The following is a 15,286-nucleotide window of genomic DNA, read 5'->3' as shown; positions in this document are numbered from 1 at the left end:
AAGACTAATTAGCACAAATTTATTTATTACATTTTTTATTCGGGCCTTGTGGGGACCTTGTCTAAGCGGCAAATTAGGAGGCAGTTACATTTTCGTCCACACGCATCTTTTAAAGACCTGGAGAATGGCACCCAATTCAATATATTCAAGAAGTGTGCGGCGGAGTTCGAATGACAGCATACCGCGGCAAATCCTAACTCGACACACAGCCGCACATGCTTGCCAGGTAAATCAAATATGTGACGTTTCAGTAAGCTGCCGCGACTATATACAGCCGAGACGTTCGGTTTGCTCCTTTCTAGCGCTTGTCGTCACGGTATTTCGGTCTGATACGACAGCGCGCGGTCGCCTTTTCTGCGCTCCAGCGTATTGCCTGAATTGGCTGTTGAAGTTCGATCATAAATATCTCGAATTAAAGGCTACTTTCAAGGTAAAAAACATAATGTGCGTTAAAATGTGAGTGCCTTCATATTCGCCAGTTCAACAACTGTATAAAAACGGTAATTAATATATTTTTTTTGTTAATTCGTCTTCTGAACATCACGTTGTTAGCGGCAATGTATTTCCGCCTCGCCTCGGAACTCATCTGCATGACGTCATGTTGGCTGCTCTTATATAGCCTCTTTATAAAAAATCTCGATTGTCTATAAAAAACCCCCCTGCATATGACTTCTCTTTGATGATGCTCGTATATGTGCTTCGCGTGTTTATACGTTTGACAAACTCACAGTTGTATCGCATGCCGTGATGCGACTGACGTCGTGCAGCAAGAGCTGCTCTTTCAGAGCAAAATATTAACTTTTGCTTCACTTGCCAGAATTTTCCTCTATGGAATTACTCCTATTGATTGTTTGTTTTCCCCATACTTTCCTGCCCTTTTGCTTTTTTTGCGATAGTGTGTGGACACTCCAAGCAAATTTCCACCGTCGCCGTTATGTTCCGTATATAAAATTTCAAGTGCGATATAATATTGCGGCCGCCCGCCGTATTATGTAGGTACGAGCGAAAGCTTGCCAGGGTGAGCCGAGAAGGATGGTTGCTTGATTAGTATATGAGAACTATTTGGTACATGCAGAAAACACGTACAATGTTCCCCGTATATTGTACGTGTTTTCGTAAGATCTAATAAACATTCTTCAGCGAGAACCATGCATGTCTCTATAGCACTGCTTTTTTGAAGCAGGCTTTAGTTAAACTGCTTCGACGATAAACAAGCTGGAGCTGTTAATTAAGGCAACTTTCTTGATCAAAAATTATGCGTACCTCATAACAAGTTGTGCGACCTGTTTTGTCTTTTGTCATCATCACAGCATTCAGAACACTACCATTTTCTTTAAATAAAGGTGGCAAGTAAATTACTTTAAGTTATTCATTTCACCTTCTCAATAGGCAAAAGCTATAATGATTTCACTTGCCAAGACAGCACATTCATCCACGCGACTGGAATAGAGATCGAGATTTCATTTATTTATCTTAAAGACCCCACGAGGTCGCGTATTGCATGCAGTACAGATGGCGACTTTCGCTGGTGGTTTATTGGAGCCGTTGTGCACCATCATTTTGCAATCCATCAGGGCTCGCGGCTTTGCAAACTACGGCGTTGAGCGCACTCTTCTGATACAGAAGCTTTGCGGTGGACACCAGATCCTTCGAAGTTCTCCGATTAGGCGCTCTCAACGGCTGAGCAAAACATTTAAGGAGGCCACCGACTAGGTGCACCTGTGCCACTTTGATGGAAGTTCTTTCGCACATACATATATGTATGTATATATTTTGTCTCTTTAATTTTCTGCTTTGAGATACAAGGTTTGTAGGATACTTATGGAATATCGTACTTATCACATCGATTTCACACGCGATTTATTGCGGCGAAGATAGTTGAAAACGCCGTTCACGATAATAGAAAACGTGCGTTCGATGAACCAGCTTTTTAAATACTTTTCACACACCACAGCAGTTGGCGTCAGCGTTTTGTCATTTTTTTTATCCTTCTTTTCCAATCTGCGAGCCGTGTGCCATCAGATGGTGCAGTGAACAAGAATACAAGACATTTGCTCGAGCAGTAACTACTCCAGCACAACCACGGAAAGCTTCACTGTCGCTGTGGTTTCAGCATTCTTTCACCGCCGTCACATAGTTCTCCTACTCACATACACGGTAGCAGAACAACCACAAGCTCACTCGAAGCTTTTCTGACACAAGAACAAACACGCAACATCGTAATGACGCTGAAAACGCAAACACAGAAATCGACGCAACCACTGCGAAACTGCTCTAGCCAAGCAGACGACACGCGCAGTCGGCACCCACCTACACGACTGCGACCTCTGCCGGCCACCGTGGGCATTCATTGCAGATGGTGCCACGCTCCTCCATTGAAAAGAGCGGGTGGTCGGCACACTAGCCAGTATATTCTAGGCACTATACCAAAACTAGCTCTTTCATGTACCCAGAATGGAGGCCTAAATTCCCTAGTCAAGTCGACCAGTTGAACAGGCAAAGTGAAACTCGCTGTGCATATTATTTCGCTGCTGCCCATATGATTAATGATGGACCCGCCTATGCGCATTGTTCTGTTTATAATACTTTGTGTGTTTGTTTGTTTGTTTTCGCCAGGATTGCGTTATCTCGCGAGCGCTCACATTAATTCACGGGTACATTGTTAAGACTGTCAACAACTTCATCTTCGGCGATGCCTTATGTCTTGTGTGGCATGTGCGATCATTTGGATGAATCGTCTTGGTGGCGACGATTGTTGACCCTTTTTGTGTATGTAAGTGGTCGATTGTGCGTGATAAGGAATCGGTTAGTCGCATTAACCTGTGTGTGTGTTTATTTGACCAGAAATTTAGTTCGCTCCGCGGTAAAGCTTCAGGCTCTTTCTATGTTCTCAAATTGCGCAATCTGAAAAGTCACGTTAGGAACATGATCTTTCCGTTTTCTTGAACCAGTAAGCTGTTGCCGGTTAGAGCTACGGGAAGTCCGCGTGGCAGGTCGAAAAAGTAAGGCGACTGTTGCAATGCACCTACATGTAGATCGTCAGCACGTTTGTCAACGCAGGTTATAGGCTGACTTTATTTGAACTTGTGAATCGATAAGTCGCGCAGCGTGTGCTGCTATGAGATGCAGAATATGCAAAGGCACAAACGGAACCGAGAGCGAGTTTTCTCAGACGTGCAAAATTTTTACAATAATCTTTTCAGATCAGTCTGCTATCTGGAACCATGCAGTGCTGATGACATCCTGATTGCAAAATAAACTGCACCACCATAAGCTTAGCAACTGCTTTTGCGGAATAGGTAGCATTACATTTGCTAAATGTTTTAAACATCGACAAGATCGAACGACCTACAGAACGCTGATTTACGCACAGCAAGACATGTCAAGGACGGGTGGGCTGGGCCAGGGAAGCTAAGAAACCGCCACAACAGGTGGGAGGGCAGGCCGGTGAATGGCTTTGAAGTCTACGCAGAAACAAATATAGGAATGCTAGGCGCCGCCACGCCGTTCAAAAATCAGGTGAATGTTGAAGAGTGCGACAGTGACGGAAAATAATTTGAAGAAAGGGGGGGGGGGGGGGGGAACCACATAAAAGGCGTCAAGAACGAGCCGAGAGAGCATCTCGTCACTGCCTGATCGCTCAACACCAGACGGCCGTGGACAGTCGCCTAGCTGAGGCTCACCTACTCTGTCGTAACACGTGCTAACTTAGATTTCTCATAAATAAATGCAACAAAGTTTCATTTCTCTTCAGAATAAGCTGCAAGTGTAAACCTTGCGCCCACGTTCATCTCCTGCGTGCACACACGTTGAAATCTGGCGCACGCACGTACGAGGAGGGGGAGGCGACAAGAAGGCGAGCGCGGCACGCAGTCGCGTGACTTCACTAAGGACATCTCCGCCTCGCAAATCTAGGGAACCGCACAAGACGAGATCTGGCAACACTGGTGTGTTCTGGTGGGGATTTAGTCACTCCCGGCCGCGCTGCGACCGTGACGAGCCGAGTTACTGGAGAATCGAGGGCCGCGGTGTGACGTCACAGTGCAGCCACGGCTAAATGTGCGGCGACGGCGAAGAGGCGAAAACCTGGCGTAATGTAGCTCTCTCTACAAAAACCTGGACCCGCCCCTGGCTAAACCAGAGCAATTTTAGTGAGCCTTGTTCTTGACGGCTTCGCCCTTTATGCTGGGACCCTCCTTGTCCATGTAGGCCTTCAGGTAGAAGCGCACGAACATGGCGAAGAAGAAGACGAGCTCGCACAGCATGATGTAGGTGTGAGGCCTCGGGTAGCCGCAGCTGATGAATAACGGCATCAGTGTGTGCAGGAAAATCATGACGAACTGGACGAGCTGGAGCTGGGTGAGGTAGCGTTTCCACCACAGGTGCTTCTGCATGGACGGGCCAAGCAGCGAGAGGAAGTAGTAGCTGTACATGACCACGTGCACGAAGCTGTTGAGGATGACGCCGAACGTGATCTGGCCGTCGGGACCGTAGGCGAGCCCGTACCAGCCGTTGAAGACCACCAAGATGTGGTGCACGACGTGCAGGAAGGAGATGTGCGAGTCTTTCTTGCGGAGCACGAAGAAGAAGGTGTCCAGAAAGTCGGCGATCCTCACCATCAGGTACCACCAGCAGAGGGTGAGCACGCTCATGGTAACCTCGTCGTGCGCCTCGTAGTTGATGCCTTGGCAGAGGAGGTTGTAACCGCCTCCCAGGTATGACTTGGAGAGGAAGGCCGCCACGAAGTAGCAGTTGAGCAGGACCATGGCCGCGTTGTAGACGATGATGAGCGGCTTGATGCCATCGTACGGCTTGCGTCCTTTCATAAACCGTGGCCCTCCCACCTTGGCGATGTAGACGTACGCCACGAACAGGATGATGAGAAACTGCTTATTTCCGGCCAGTTCCCAGTCGATGGTGCGGGGATCCCGTCTCAGGAACGGTTCGGCGGCCATGCTGTCACCCGCTGTCAGGGTTGCCGAAGAAGCCATGCCTGCTTCGTGCTTCACTCACTCCGAGATTATTGACGAGGACGACACTCACTTTCGCAGCCTGTTCGATCTCGGTTCCGAAACGCGCTTCTTTCTTCTGCCCGGTCTTGTACACTAATGGCAGTCAGACAAAGCAGGCAGGCACCAGAGGAGCGCTTTCTTTTTCTATGCTTTCTCCTGTCTCCGCGCGGTTTCCGAAGGCGACAGGCTGCGCTCGGACGAAAAGTGAGCCTTTATTTGCTGGCACGACGGGAGCTGAGAGAGGAGGACGAGTCGCCGTGATGACGACGACTACGTACGTGCGAGAGAGGAAGGAAGCGATTAACTCCGGTGACGAGCAGAAGGTCGACCGACGGGGTGCGGCGCGTCGGCATCGGCGGGCGACACCGGCGGGTACGGCGCGTAACGGTTTTCTTCCTTGTTGCTTCTTTCGCGCTCACTTCACGTGCCCGATCTTGCGAGTCCTCTCGCTGACGATACCCCGTTGCCGCGTGGTAGACGCTGGAGAGCACCGGCGAGAGCGGTTAACCTCCACGGAGGTGTCGTACCATTCCGTTACTATCAAGAGCAGCGGCGCTAGATCGGAAAGATAATGGGGTAACTGCCCGAATGACGCCCTTGCGGCGATCTTCTTTCCTCATGCGTATGCACGACAGAGGAAATTTTGCTTTGGTCAGTGGCTCCTCTCGCTCGCTGTACAGACGTCGCCCTGGGATTTTTCGTCATTTTGATTCGTGACAGGTGGCAGCGGCGACACGGGCGAGACAACAATTTCTCGGTGGTGGTGCACAAGTTGTTGTTCTTGCACTGGAAAGCCAGAGTGGAGACGCCCAGGGATAGAACTGAAGCACCGAATACTGTGGAACAGCGTAGTGAAACGTGGTTATCACAATCTGAGCCCATGTGGCGTTTGATTATCTGCTTCATCTACCCTTTTACTTAAACTCGGGTAACCTGTCGGAAATAAGGATGTAGTGATAACGAGAGTTGTGGTCAATGTCACGGAGCAGCACGGGGGACTGTCAGGGACGCCGTGGAGGAGGACTCCTTAATAAGTTTGACCAGTTGTGGTTGATTAACGCACACAGAGCGAGTTATACAGAACGCCTTTGTATTCCACCTTCATCGGGACGCGACCGCCGTGGCGGCTGGAGTGTTACCTTGCTGAAAATTCGACCGAGAAGGACGGTATCCTGCTGTAGCCCTATCTGTGTCTGTGTGTCGATGCTTGATATCAGCGGCATCGCAAGAACTGTGTCCCTTTCTTTTTTTTTTTTGTCAATGTCAGCAAGATAGCAACTCAATATCAACAACTGTCAAGCTCTACCCATCTAACCGATTAGGAGGGACAAACAGCTCTTCTAGATCAGGCCCAGCGAGCAGCCCGCGCCACTGAAGCTCTGGACCAAGGGCCCCACCTTTAGGCAGTCCTTTCCTTCCCTTTATTTTCGCTCTTCAATAAAGTTTTGCACACCAGCTAGCAAAATTTAAAGCATATCTGGACCCCAAGGCAGAACTCTACTACATCTTACTAGATCGGTATGAAGATCTCACGGTGGTAGGGGATCAAATAAACAAGAGCAGGTCGTGCCATTACCTTAATCTCGGCACAGACATCATCATCATCAGCAGCAGCAGCAGCCTATATTTTATGTCCACTGCAGAACGAAGACATCTCCCTGTCATCTCCAATTACCTCTGTCTTGCGCTAGCTGATTCCAATTTGCGCCTCCAAATTTCCTAACGTCATCACCCCACCTAGAATTATGCGCGTCCTCGACTGCGCGTCCATTATCTTGGTATCCATTCTGTAACTCTAATGGTCCACCAGTTATCCATCCTGCGCATTACATATGGCCTGCCCACCTCCATTTTTTCCTTTTAATGTCAACTAGATCATCTGCTATCCCCGATTGCTCTCTAATCCACACCGCTCCCTTCCCGTGTCTTAACGTTAGGCCTAAATTTTTTTTTGTTCCAACGCTCTTTGTGCGGTCCTTAACTTGTTCTCGAACTTCATTGTTAACCTCTAAGTATCTGGCCCACATGTTAGCACCGGTAGAATGCAATAATTGTAGACTTTTCTTTTCAACGACAGTGGTAAGCTCCCAGTCAGGATTTGCCAATGCCTGCCGTATGAACTCGAAGCCAATTTTATTCTTCTGTAAATTTTTTTCTCATGATCAGCGTCCCCTGTGAGTAATTGACCTAGATAAACGTACTCCTTTACAGGCTCTAGAGGCTGACTGGCGTTGCTGGTTTCTTGTTTCCTTGCCAGGCTATTGAACGTTATCTTTGTCTTGTGCATATTAATATTGAACCCCACTCTTACAGTAGCGCACCCAGGATCTGTGCCAGGGGGGGGGGGGGGGGGGGGGCAAGCACTTTGCATAATATGCAATTTCCATGCTTTAGCCAGAGGAATTTAACAGCAAATAAAACACCTCATAATTATAATAATGACACCAATGATGATGACGATGTTTATTTCTTCAGTGTTTTGCTCAGTCATTTCAGAGTGAATGAATAAATACAAGAAAGGGATAGAGTGTTTTTGTTAATCAGGAAAATTCGACCTCAAGCCACCTCCTGAATTGTAATGACAATGCGAACAGAGCACTGAAGGTACACGTTGGACAGGTAGGGCTGGACGTGTGTGTATGGGAGAGGGGGGGGGTGGTTAACTCGGCGTCAGGGAGGAGTTACAACACCCGAACCCCCCCCCCTCGGTGCGCCACTGCACTCTTACACTTTCTCGATTAAGGTCCTCAATCATTTGTTGTAATTCGTCCCCATTGTGGCTGAATAGGACAATGTCGTCTGCAAACCGAAGGTTGCTCAGATATTCACCGTTGATCTTCAGTCCAAAGCCTTCCCAGTTTAAGAGATTGAATACTTCTACGCATGCAGTGAATAGCATTGGAGAGATTGTGTCTCCGTGCCTCACCCCTTTCTTGATAGCCATCCTTCTACTTTTCTTGTGGAGAACCAAGGTTGCTGTGAAATCCTCGCAGATATTTGCCAAGGTATTCACGTATGCCTCATGTACTCCTTGATTGCGTAATGCCTTTATGACTGTAGGTATCTCTATTGCATCGAATGCCTTCATAAGGTAGATGCCGTTTCTTTGTGAGGAGGTTACCGTCTGAAAGCCACAACATTTCTTTGTTTATCTCTTTCTCGCGCAAGTGTGGATGTTTTTCTACAACCCTCGCTTTGAAGGAGGACCAGCGTAAAAACACAAACGGATTAATATGCCCGACAGACTCAGCACTGCGCTTATTAATCTTTAACTCCCACGAGCAGAGTGACGAGGATTGACGGTCCGTTGCACTCAGTGCCATACCTCCTTGGCGAACTGCGATGCATGATAGTATTTGAATCGCGAGCTTTGTTTCAAGCAAATTTAGAATCACGTACGCGCACGCACACATGCACACGCATGCACGCACACACCCACGCACTCGCTCACACACAGATGCATGCACGCGCACACACGCACGTGCGCACTCTCACACACACACACATGCACGCACGCGCACGAACGCATGCACACGCACACACATACAAGCACACAAAGGCATTCACGCGCACATACGCACGCACACACACACACACAGACATGCACGCGCACGCACGCGCACGCACGCACACGCATTTACGCGCACGCACGCGCACACACGCACACACACGCATTCATGCGCACGCACGCACGCATGTACACGCACACATGCACGTGCACGCATGCACACGCACGCATGCACGCACACACACGCACAATATGACATACAAATATAAAGTACGCGTCCAAATTTTCAGCCCACGCCGTACGGATCTGCCGTCTCTCCGGGTTTAACACGGAGAAAGGTGGCCTCTCAGCTGCGGTGGCGCCGCAGCGCGGCGGCTTTTTGCGACATATCAAGCTCTCCCATAAAGTTACGGCGAAGTTTCGTGACCAGAAAAAGTATTGAAGGACTATGCCGCCGCTGTCACCACTCCTTGGGCTGCCGCGAGATGGCGGCGCCATTCCATCGCGCTCCACTGCAGGCGCCTCGCCGCAGCCTTGAGCTCGTGCGGACGGGCAGCATTAAAAACGGCCCCTAAACCACGTCAGATATTTTTGAACATTTCAAGTAAACACGCGCATCGAGTTCAGAATGCCGTCACGATCAACGATGCCAAACGCTGCAGAGCTACGCACCGCGGGCGCGCCACAAAATAAAAAACAAAAACAATGCCGTCCTCCTCTCCTGGCTCTTCCGGTATCCCCAGCGGTCGTCGCGATGTCAGCAGGGTGAATCTGATGATGTCAGCGTCGAGGACGATGCCCATTGGTCGAACAAGAACCTACGACTTCCGGTTTGTCTGCTAGCAGGTATAAGCGCGCTCCCTGCTCTTCCTTGTCGTGTTGTTCGCTTGCGCGCCCTAGCGAATCGCTAGTTACAGCCTGCAACGCAAGTGCCAAATCGCTCTATCCCCCATTCCCTGCCCTTCAGATGCTGAGCGGTGCTCCCTATAAGGGCTGCAGAAGCATGCACCTTTTTAGATGCGAAGCATTTTATGGTCGAGGCTATGTCACTCCCACCCTCCCTCCCTCCGTTGTGCGGCGTCCACACCCGCACTGCGCATGCGCATCCTCCTTTCCCTTCTTCTCCTCTCCTTGTCTCATCTCCTCTCCTCTCGGCATTCATGCGCATCCTCCTCGACCTCCTCTCCTCTCGGCATTCCTCCTCTCCTCTCCGACGCTCCTCTCCTCTACGGATTGCGCAACGAATGGCAACACCTGCGGCTCCGCGCGCGATTATGCGAAGCAGCTTAGGTTAGAGGCGCGACGGTAGGCGCCCCAGAGGCACCGGCAACAGTCACCAACGCCGCGCGCGTTCGGTGCGAACGCGGGCAAAACGCCGACGGCGTTGACAACAGTTCTGCGCGTTGCTGGTGCTGCTGCATGTCCAAGCTTATACAGCTGATAAAACAACCTTGAGTCGACCCCATGGCTGGTTCGCATACTACTCAGGGTTCCCCTACGGGAAGATGGTGTAATTTTTTTTTCTTTTCTTCAACCTCGAACTACTATTGCCAAATCGCTCACGTTCCAACACAATTGTGCTTAGCGGTCTGATTAGCTGCGCGAACAGAGTGCGACAGTGTTGGCCTTTCTAGACGAGCGAGCAACACAGGGTCTATAGCGGCACGCTTCGCATCAACACGAGCCAGCACCGCAGCAACGACGGGTAGCCGAGAAGCGCTGAGTCCACGTCCCCGTTACCGGCACGGTAACTCGCCGCATGCCCTTTGCCATTCGCGGGCCGCCGTTCGACGGCGGTTTTCATCGCGAACGGCGAGATTTCCTTGCCGTAGACAGGATGACACCGGGACCCATTTCTGCGGTAGCCTCGCTGCTACCGCCGCCAATCGCTCGACGGCGCCCGATATCGTCGCTAGGCCATTTCCGGCTCACTTCAAAGCTAAAACGGACGGCGCTTCGGAATGAATTACCGACGCTCACATGGCATGGCATGGCAAGAACTTTATTTCGGTCCAGAGAAACTAGGGCCCGAGGGCAAAGTGACGCTCCCAAGCCGCAATATTTTACTTACCGTTGTTATCACTCTTCTAAATAATTGTACACGAAGAAGAAAGCACGGTTATATTAGCGGCGCCGTCGGCTGCGATGCGAGCACAGCCGAGCCGGTAGACTCCGATCGGTCGCCGTGCACGGCAGTTGAGCTCGACAAGTATCGGAGCTCTCGAGTTCATGCTAAACGTTTGAGAGTGGATATCGTTCTTCATAAAATGTACAATTTACGCATCACTTTATCTAGGGAAAATTATTTTGCTTAGAACAGAAGCTGCAGCCGATGTTTTCGTCACCTGTGGCGGAGGCGCGCAGCTTCGCAGTCGTCGATTGGCCCGTTGATCGTGCTGCGGGCGGTGCGCCGGCCGAACTACCGTCTACTTTGGACACCTCTCGCGCGGCAGACGTTCTAGGGCACGGGAGGCCGGTTCACCGTCGGTATATTTGCCGCTAGCGTGGACGTGCCTTAACCGGAAGTAGGTAGTGTTTTGAGAAGCGCGTTGGCAGTGACATATGTCACGTGACATTTGGAGCAGCACTCGGCGAGGAGGGGAGACCAGCCGACGTGGAGAGTAGCGAAGGAAAAAGCGAAACGAGCGAGGGGCGTTTTTCGATCATCAAACGCGTGTAACTCCGCCATTACGGCACCATTTCGAAAAATTCTCGCGGCTACGTGTTGGTTGTGGACTCGTACACAACAGCAATACCACAACTAAATTTCTATCTCTGGGTGGTTTAGGGGCCCTTTAAGGGCCCCATGCCGCAGAGAATCCGCCGTCGGCGTTGGTTTCGGCGTCGGTATCGGTGTCTGGCGAAAATGATCATGCCAAGCCCCATCATCCCGACCGGGCGGGCCCTTCGCGTGGCGCAAGGCGTTAGTGAACAAAAACTGAATTTCTCAAAGTAAAAGCCTTCAGAAAACAGTAAAGTACGACTAGCCCACAACCTACAGACGTGACAGCGTCGGATTGTAATTTGAATATACGAGAAAAAAGCCTGATATGCAACAAGGAGTCTTTGAATGCTATCGCGTTCCACTCTTAAAGGCGAAGCTTAAGCGTACTCCAATTCTCATGGTGTGTCGCTGTGCTTTGCTTCTAGCTAGGGAGCCTACGTTGCATGTAGGCTCCCTAGTTCTAGCCAACACTGAGGGGAATGTTGAAAACCGAGCCTTTCGAAATTTTGATCGGGCCTCATGTCGCAGAAAATACGGTGTCGGCGTCAACGGCGTCCATTAACGCTATCGCCTTTCACTCTTAAAGGCGAAGCTTAAGCATACTCCAAGTTTTTCTTCTTCTAGCTGGGCACCGTCTTTACGAACCAGTGAACGTTATGGCGTTCTGCGGTGTGGCGTGGTGTGGTGTGGTGGGGTGTTCCGTTGCGAATATGCACTACACCCATCTTAAGATTGTGGCTAGTATCATCTCCAACCAATCCGCTTTGGGTTTAGCTATTTCACGCTTACATCTAGATTACGGAAGAGCCAACAATTTTTTTAATTTCTATCTAGTAACATTTATGAAGAAGCGGTTTTCGTAGCACTTACTGTCCGGCGACGACAAATAAAGAAAATGAAAAAGAATGAAAAATTAACGACAAAATTTAGCGATTCCTCGGTATCGGCAGGCTCCCACAGAGTAAAGCGTCATCTTCTTAAGAACATTAGGAAGGGAACCAACAGCGCTTGGGCGGGACGACGTGAGGTCGACAGACAAGATGACAGACAGCGCCTTGTCTGTCGTCCTCACTTCGTCCCGTCCAAGCGCTGTTTGTTTCCGTCCTAATGTTATACTAACCAGCCACTCCAGCACGCTCCTTCTTAAAAACAAATTGTTTGCTATGCGCACAACACCGCCTTCGTAATTACTGCCGGCTGAGGCCTCCGAAATACATACACAGACGCCATCTTTGCGCCACTGGGGCGCAACATGTAGCGTCCAAATCGGACCTCCAGCTACGGCTCCCTCGGATTAACGGGAGCCAATCTTGAAGGCCATGCTTCTGTGCACTGCAAGCGCCGGAAGCGATCGTGGGAGCCGGAAACAAGCCAAGGCGGCCATCTTTCGGACACCACCTATTTCCTACAAAAATAACTAGGGGCAACTCAGGCGCTGCGATCATTCAGTTACCATTTGAAGGATGGTTTGCGCGTGGATTTGTCCAATCTTCTTGTTAGGGACTTCAAAAGTTCTTGCGAAGTTATTTGTTACACTTGATCTTTCAAAATTTCCAAGAACTCGCAGTTTTCGAAACGCAGCAAGGCTATAACGCAGTATTTTGATGAAAATGATCAATTTCTAATGTCACGAAGCCGCTTAATGCCACAAGGACGACGTTTAGGCAAATCCATGAATTGCCCATCGTTCTCATATGATGCTGACTGAACCGCCTTACTTGCGGCTGCCGTAGACATTATAGCGACAGACTTCCATCTAGTATATTTTGTAGGGAACTCTATGGCTCGCAAAACTCCGCGCAAACTGTCAAACGCACAGGTAGGGCGATAGCTCAATGGTTAGCGCGTCCGGTCGCATGGACTTGAATAGGTAGTGTCCAAACTGCAACCCCAGCGACGTCTCCCTCGGAGTAACGGAATCCAGTCCCGCTGGTCTCGCTTTGGTGCGCAGCAAGCAGCGGAAGTGATTGCAGGAGCCGGAAACGCGTCATTGTCGACATGTTTTGGACACAACCTATTTTATTCCCAGCAGTGGCGGTGGTGTGCAAAGTGTTGTTCTACTTCGTCATTTATGTCGAGGGTGAATGTGAGGATGCGGAGGTGGCCTGACAAAGACAGCGGCATGACAATGACGGTGAAACAGAAAGTATGGACAGACGCACAGCAAATCTGGTTTCGGGCCTTAAAACTGCTGCCACGATTAAATAATGCCTACACCCCTGCCAATGACGGAGCGCTCCAACGGAGGCTGCCAAGATCCTGTAATTCTTTTGGGGCAGGCGCTGAACACTAACCAGCTTTCTCAGATTTCGTTCCTAGATTAACTGCATTTACACGTTGGCTATCTCTTCTGAGAGAAATGCGCGGGCTTTTCCCGTACGTAGGAGGTTTTCAGGGTCAGCAGGTTTTCAGTGTCGAATATCCAGTGACTCTGGCGTCAACAGCGGCACAAGTCCTGCGACGCATACACAGTTGGACATATCCTGTGGCAAATGCCCAAGTTCATCTAAAACAGATTTACTAAAGAGTGTAATGCACCCAGTAATTAACAAACGAACTTTTTAAAACCCACATTTATAGACACTGCACTTTTCTTGTGTGTGTCGATCGTCCCATGAAAACGTCCAGAGGCCAGATATACTGGCCAGATAGCGCATTCCTGGACTGTGATCAACCACGTGCTACTTGCACGTCTCGCGACCACTTCGTTCTTTTTTTTAATTTATACGGGTACCTACATTAGTACAGTGGGCATTAAAGGGGGGGGGGGGGTAATTGAGCGTCTATACAGAAGATGATGCGCAGTGAAACCAGAAAGAGTACAAAGCAACTATGCAGGAATCACTATAACATGAATTTACAAATTTACAAACCCAAATGAAGAACTCAAATTAAATACACATTAGATTGTATATGTATGCATTGAAACATGATTACATGCTGTGGAAGATTCGTCGTTGCCAGCAGCTTCAGTGACGTCACCAGGAAGCCGATTCCAATCGCTGATGGTGGTGGAAAATATAATTATTGAAAGTAAGCGTTCGAGATATCATTTCCTTTATCTTAAGCGTGTGGTCAAGGCGATGTGAGATCAACGTCCGCAGGTTGTTAGGCGTACTTATTTAGTACCGTGTAGTACATATCACTTTAAAAAAATGCGAGAAAGAAAAATAAATTCCACGTGACGCAAGTGTGGGCCAGCCGAGGAAAGGCTTTATTCAAAGCAGCGATGACGCTGCTTTGGAACGCATAGTTGTTTGTAACAGAACGTGCAGCCCGGTTCTGTATCACCGCAAGGGTGCTTATAAGATTGTATTTGTGTGGGTCCCATACGATGGATGCATATTCCAGAACATGGGACGGCTATTGGTTAGGTAAAGAAATTATTCAATTTGTTGCGGAGTATTTTTAAATTTCTCTTGGTCAAGCTTAGCATAAGTCTAGCTTTAAAGGCTGCGTCCTTTATGTAGTAATTCCACGTTAAATAATTTATGCACAAATAGTAAGCTTTGGTTACTCGAGTAATTGTTACGTTGTTCAGGCGATAATGTAGCTCAGCTGGACTGTGTCTGCGCGCGAAATATATATGTTTATATTTGGCCGCGTTTAAACAGTAGTAGTAAAACTTTATGATATTCAAAAACCGGAGGGCTCCTACCCCAGTCTGGTCCCAGAGGGGGTAGGGGGTGAAACAGGGAGATGGTCCAGCAGGGTGGTGCCTCTATTCCAAGGCCTCACTAGAACGGGCCACCCGCTCAGCTCGTTGGATCAGTCGTAGCTGATCTTCCAGGGCTGGGCTAGACAGCAGCGCCTCCCATTCGTTCCATGTGCCGTTTGTTTCGTGTTCTTCTCCGTGTTCAGAATACTCCCACGTCATGTGAAAGAGTGTTGGTGTTCCTCCACACCACGGGAATATGTCTCTATAATGAGGGAAAACAAAGACAAATCCTTGGAGTACACCGGATGCGACGGAAACTTGTTTGATGACTTCCACTAAGAATAATTTTTAGAGCCCTACGAATAAGATAACAAAGCAGTCAG

General features: G+C 49.3%; 1 protein-coding gene across 1 annotated transcript; it reads right to left on the bottom strand.

Annotated features, from left to right (window-relative positions):
* Positions 1-3,951: 3,951 nt before the first annotated feature.
* On the bottom strand, positions 3,952-5,114 carry LOC119463608 (elongation of very long chain fatty acids protein AAEL008004). Its single transcript, XM_037724436.2, has one exon. It carries the CDS (start codon positions 4,989-4,991, stop codon positions 4,149-4,151), a length of 843 nt encoding a protein of 280 aa, XP_037580364.1. The 5' UTR covers positions 4,992-5,114; the 3' UTR covers positions 3,952-4,148.
* Between the last annotated feature and the right edge of the window lie 10,172 nt (positions 5,115-15,286).

This window comes from Dermacentor silvarum, chromosome 9 (genome assembly GCF_013339745.2).
Source record: "Dermacentor silvarum isolate Dsil-2018 chromosome 9, BIME_Dsil_1.4, whole genome shotgun sequence".
Lineage (NCBI taxonomy): Eukaryota > Metazoa > Arthropoda > Arachnida > Ixodida > Ixodidae > Dermacentor > Dermacentor silvarum.
Note: the sequence above shows the minus strand (reverse complement) of the source record. Positions and strands in the feature narration are given on the sequence as shown.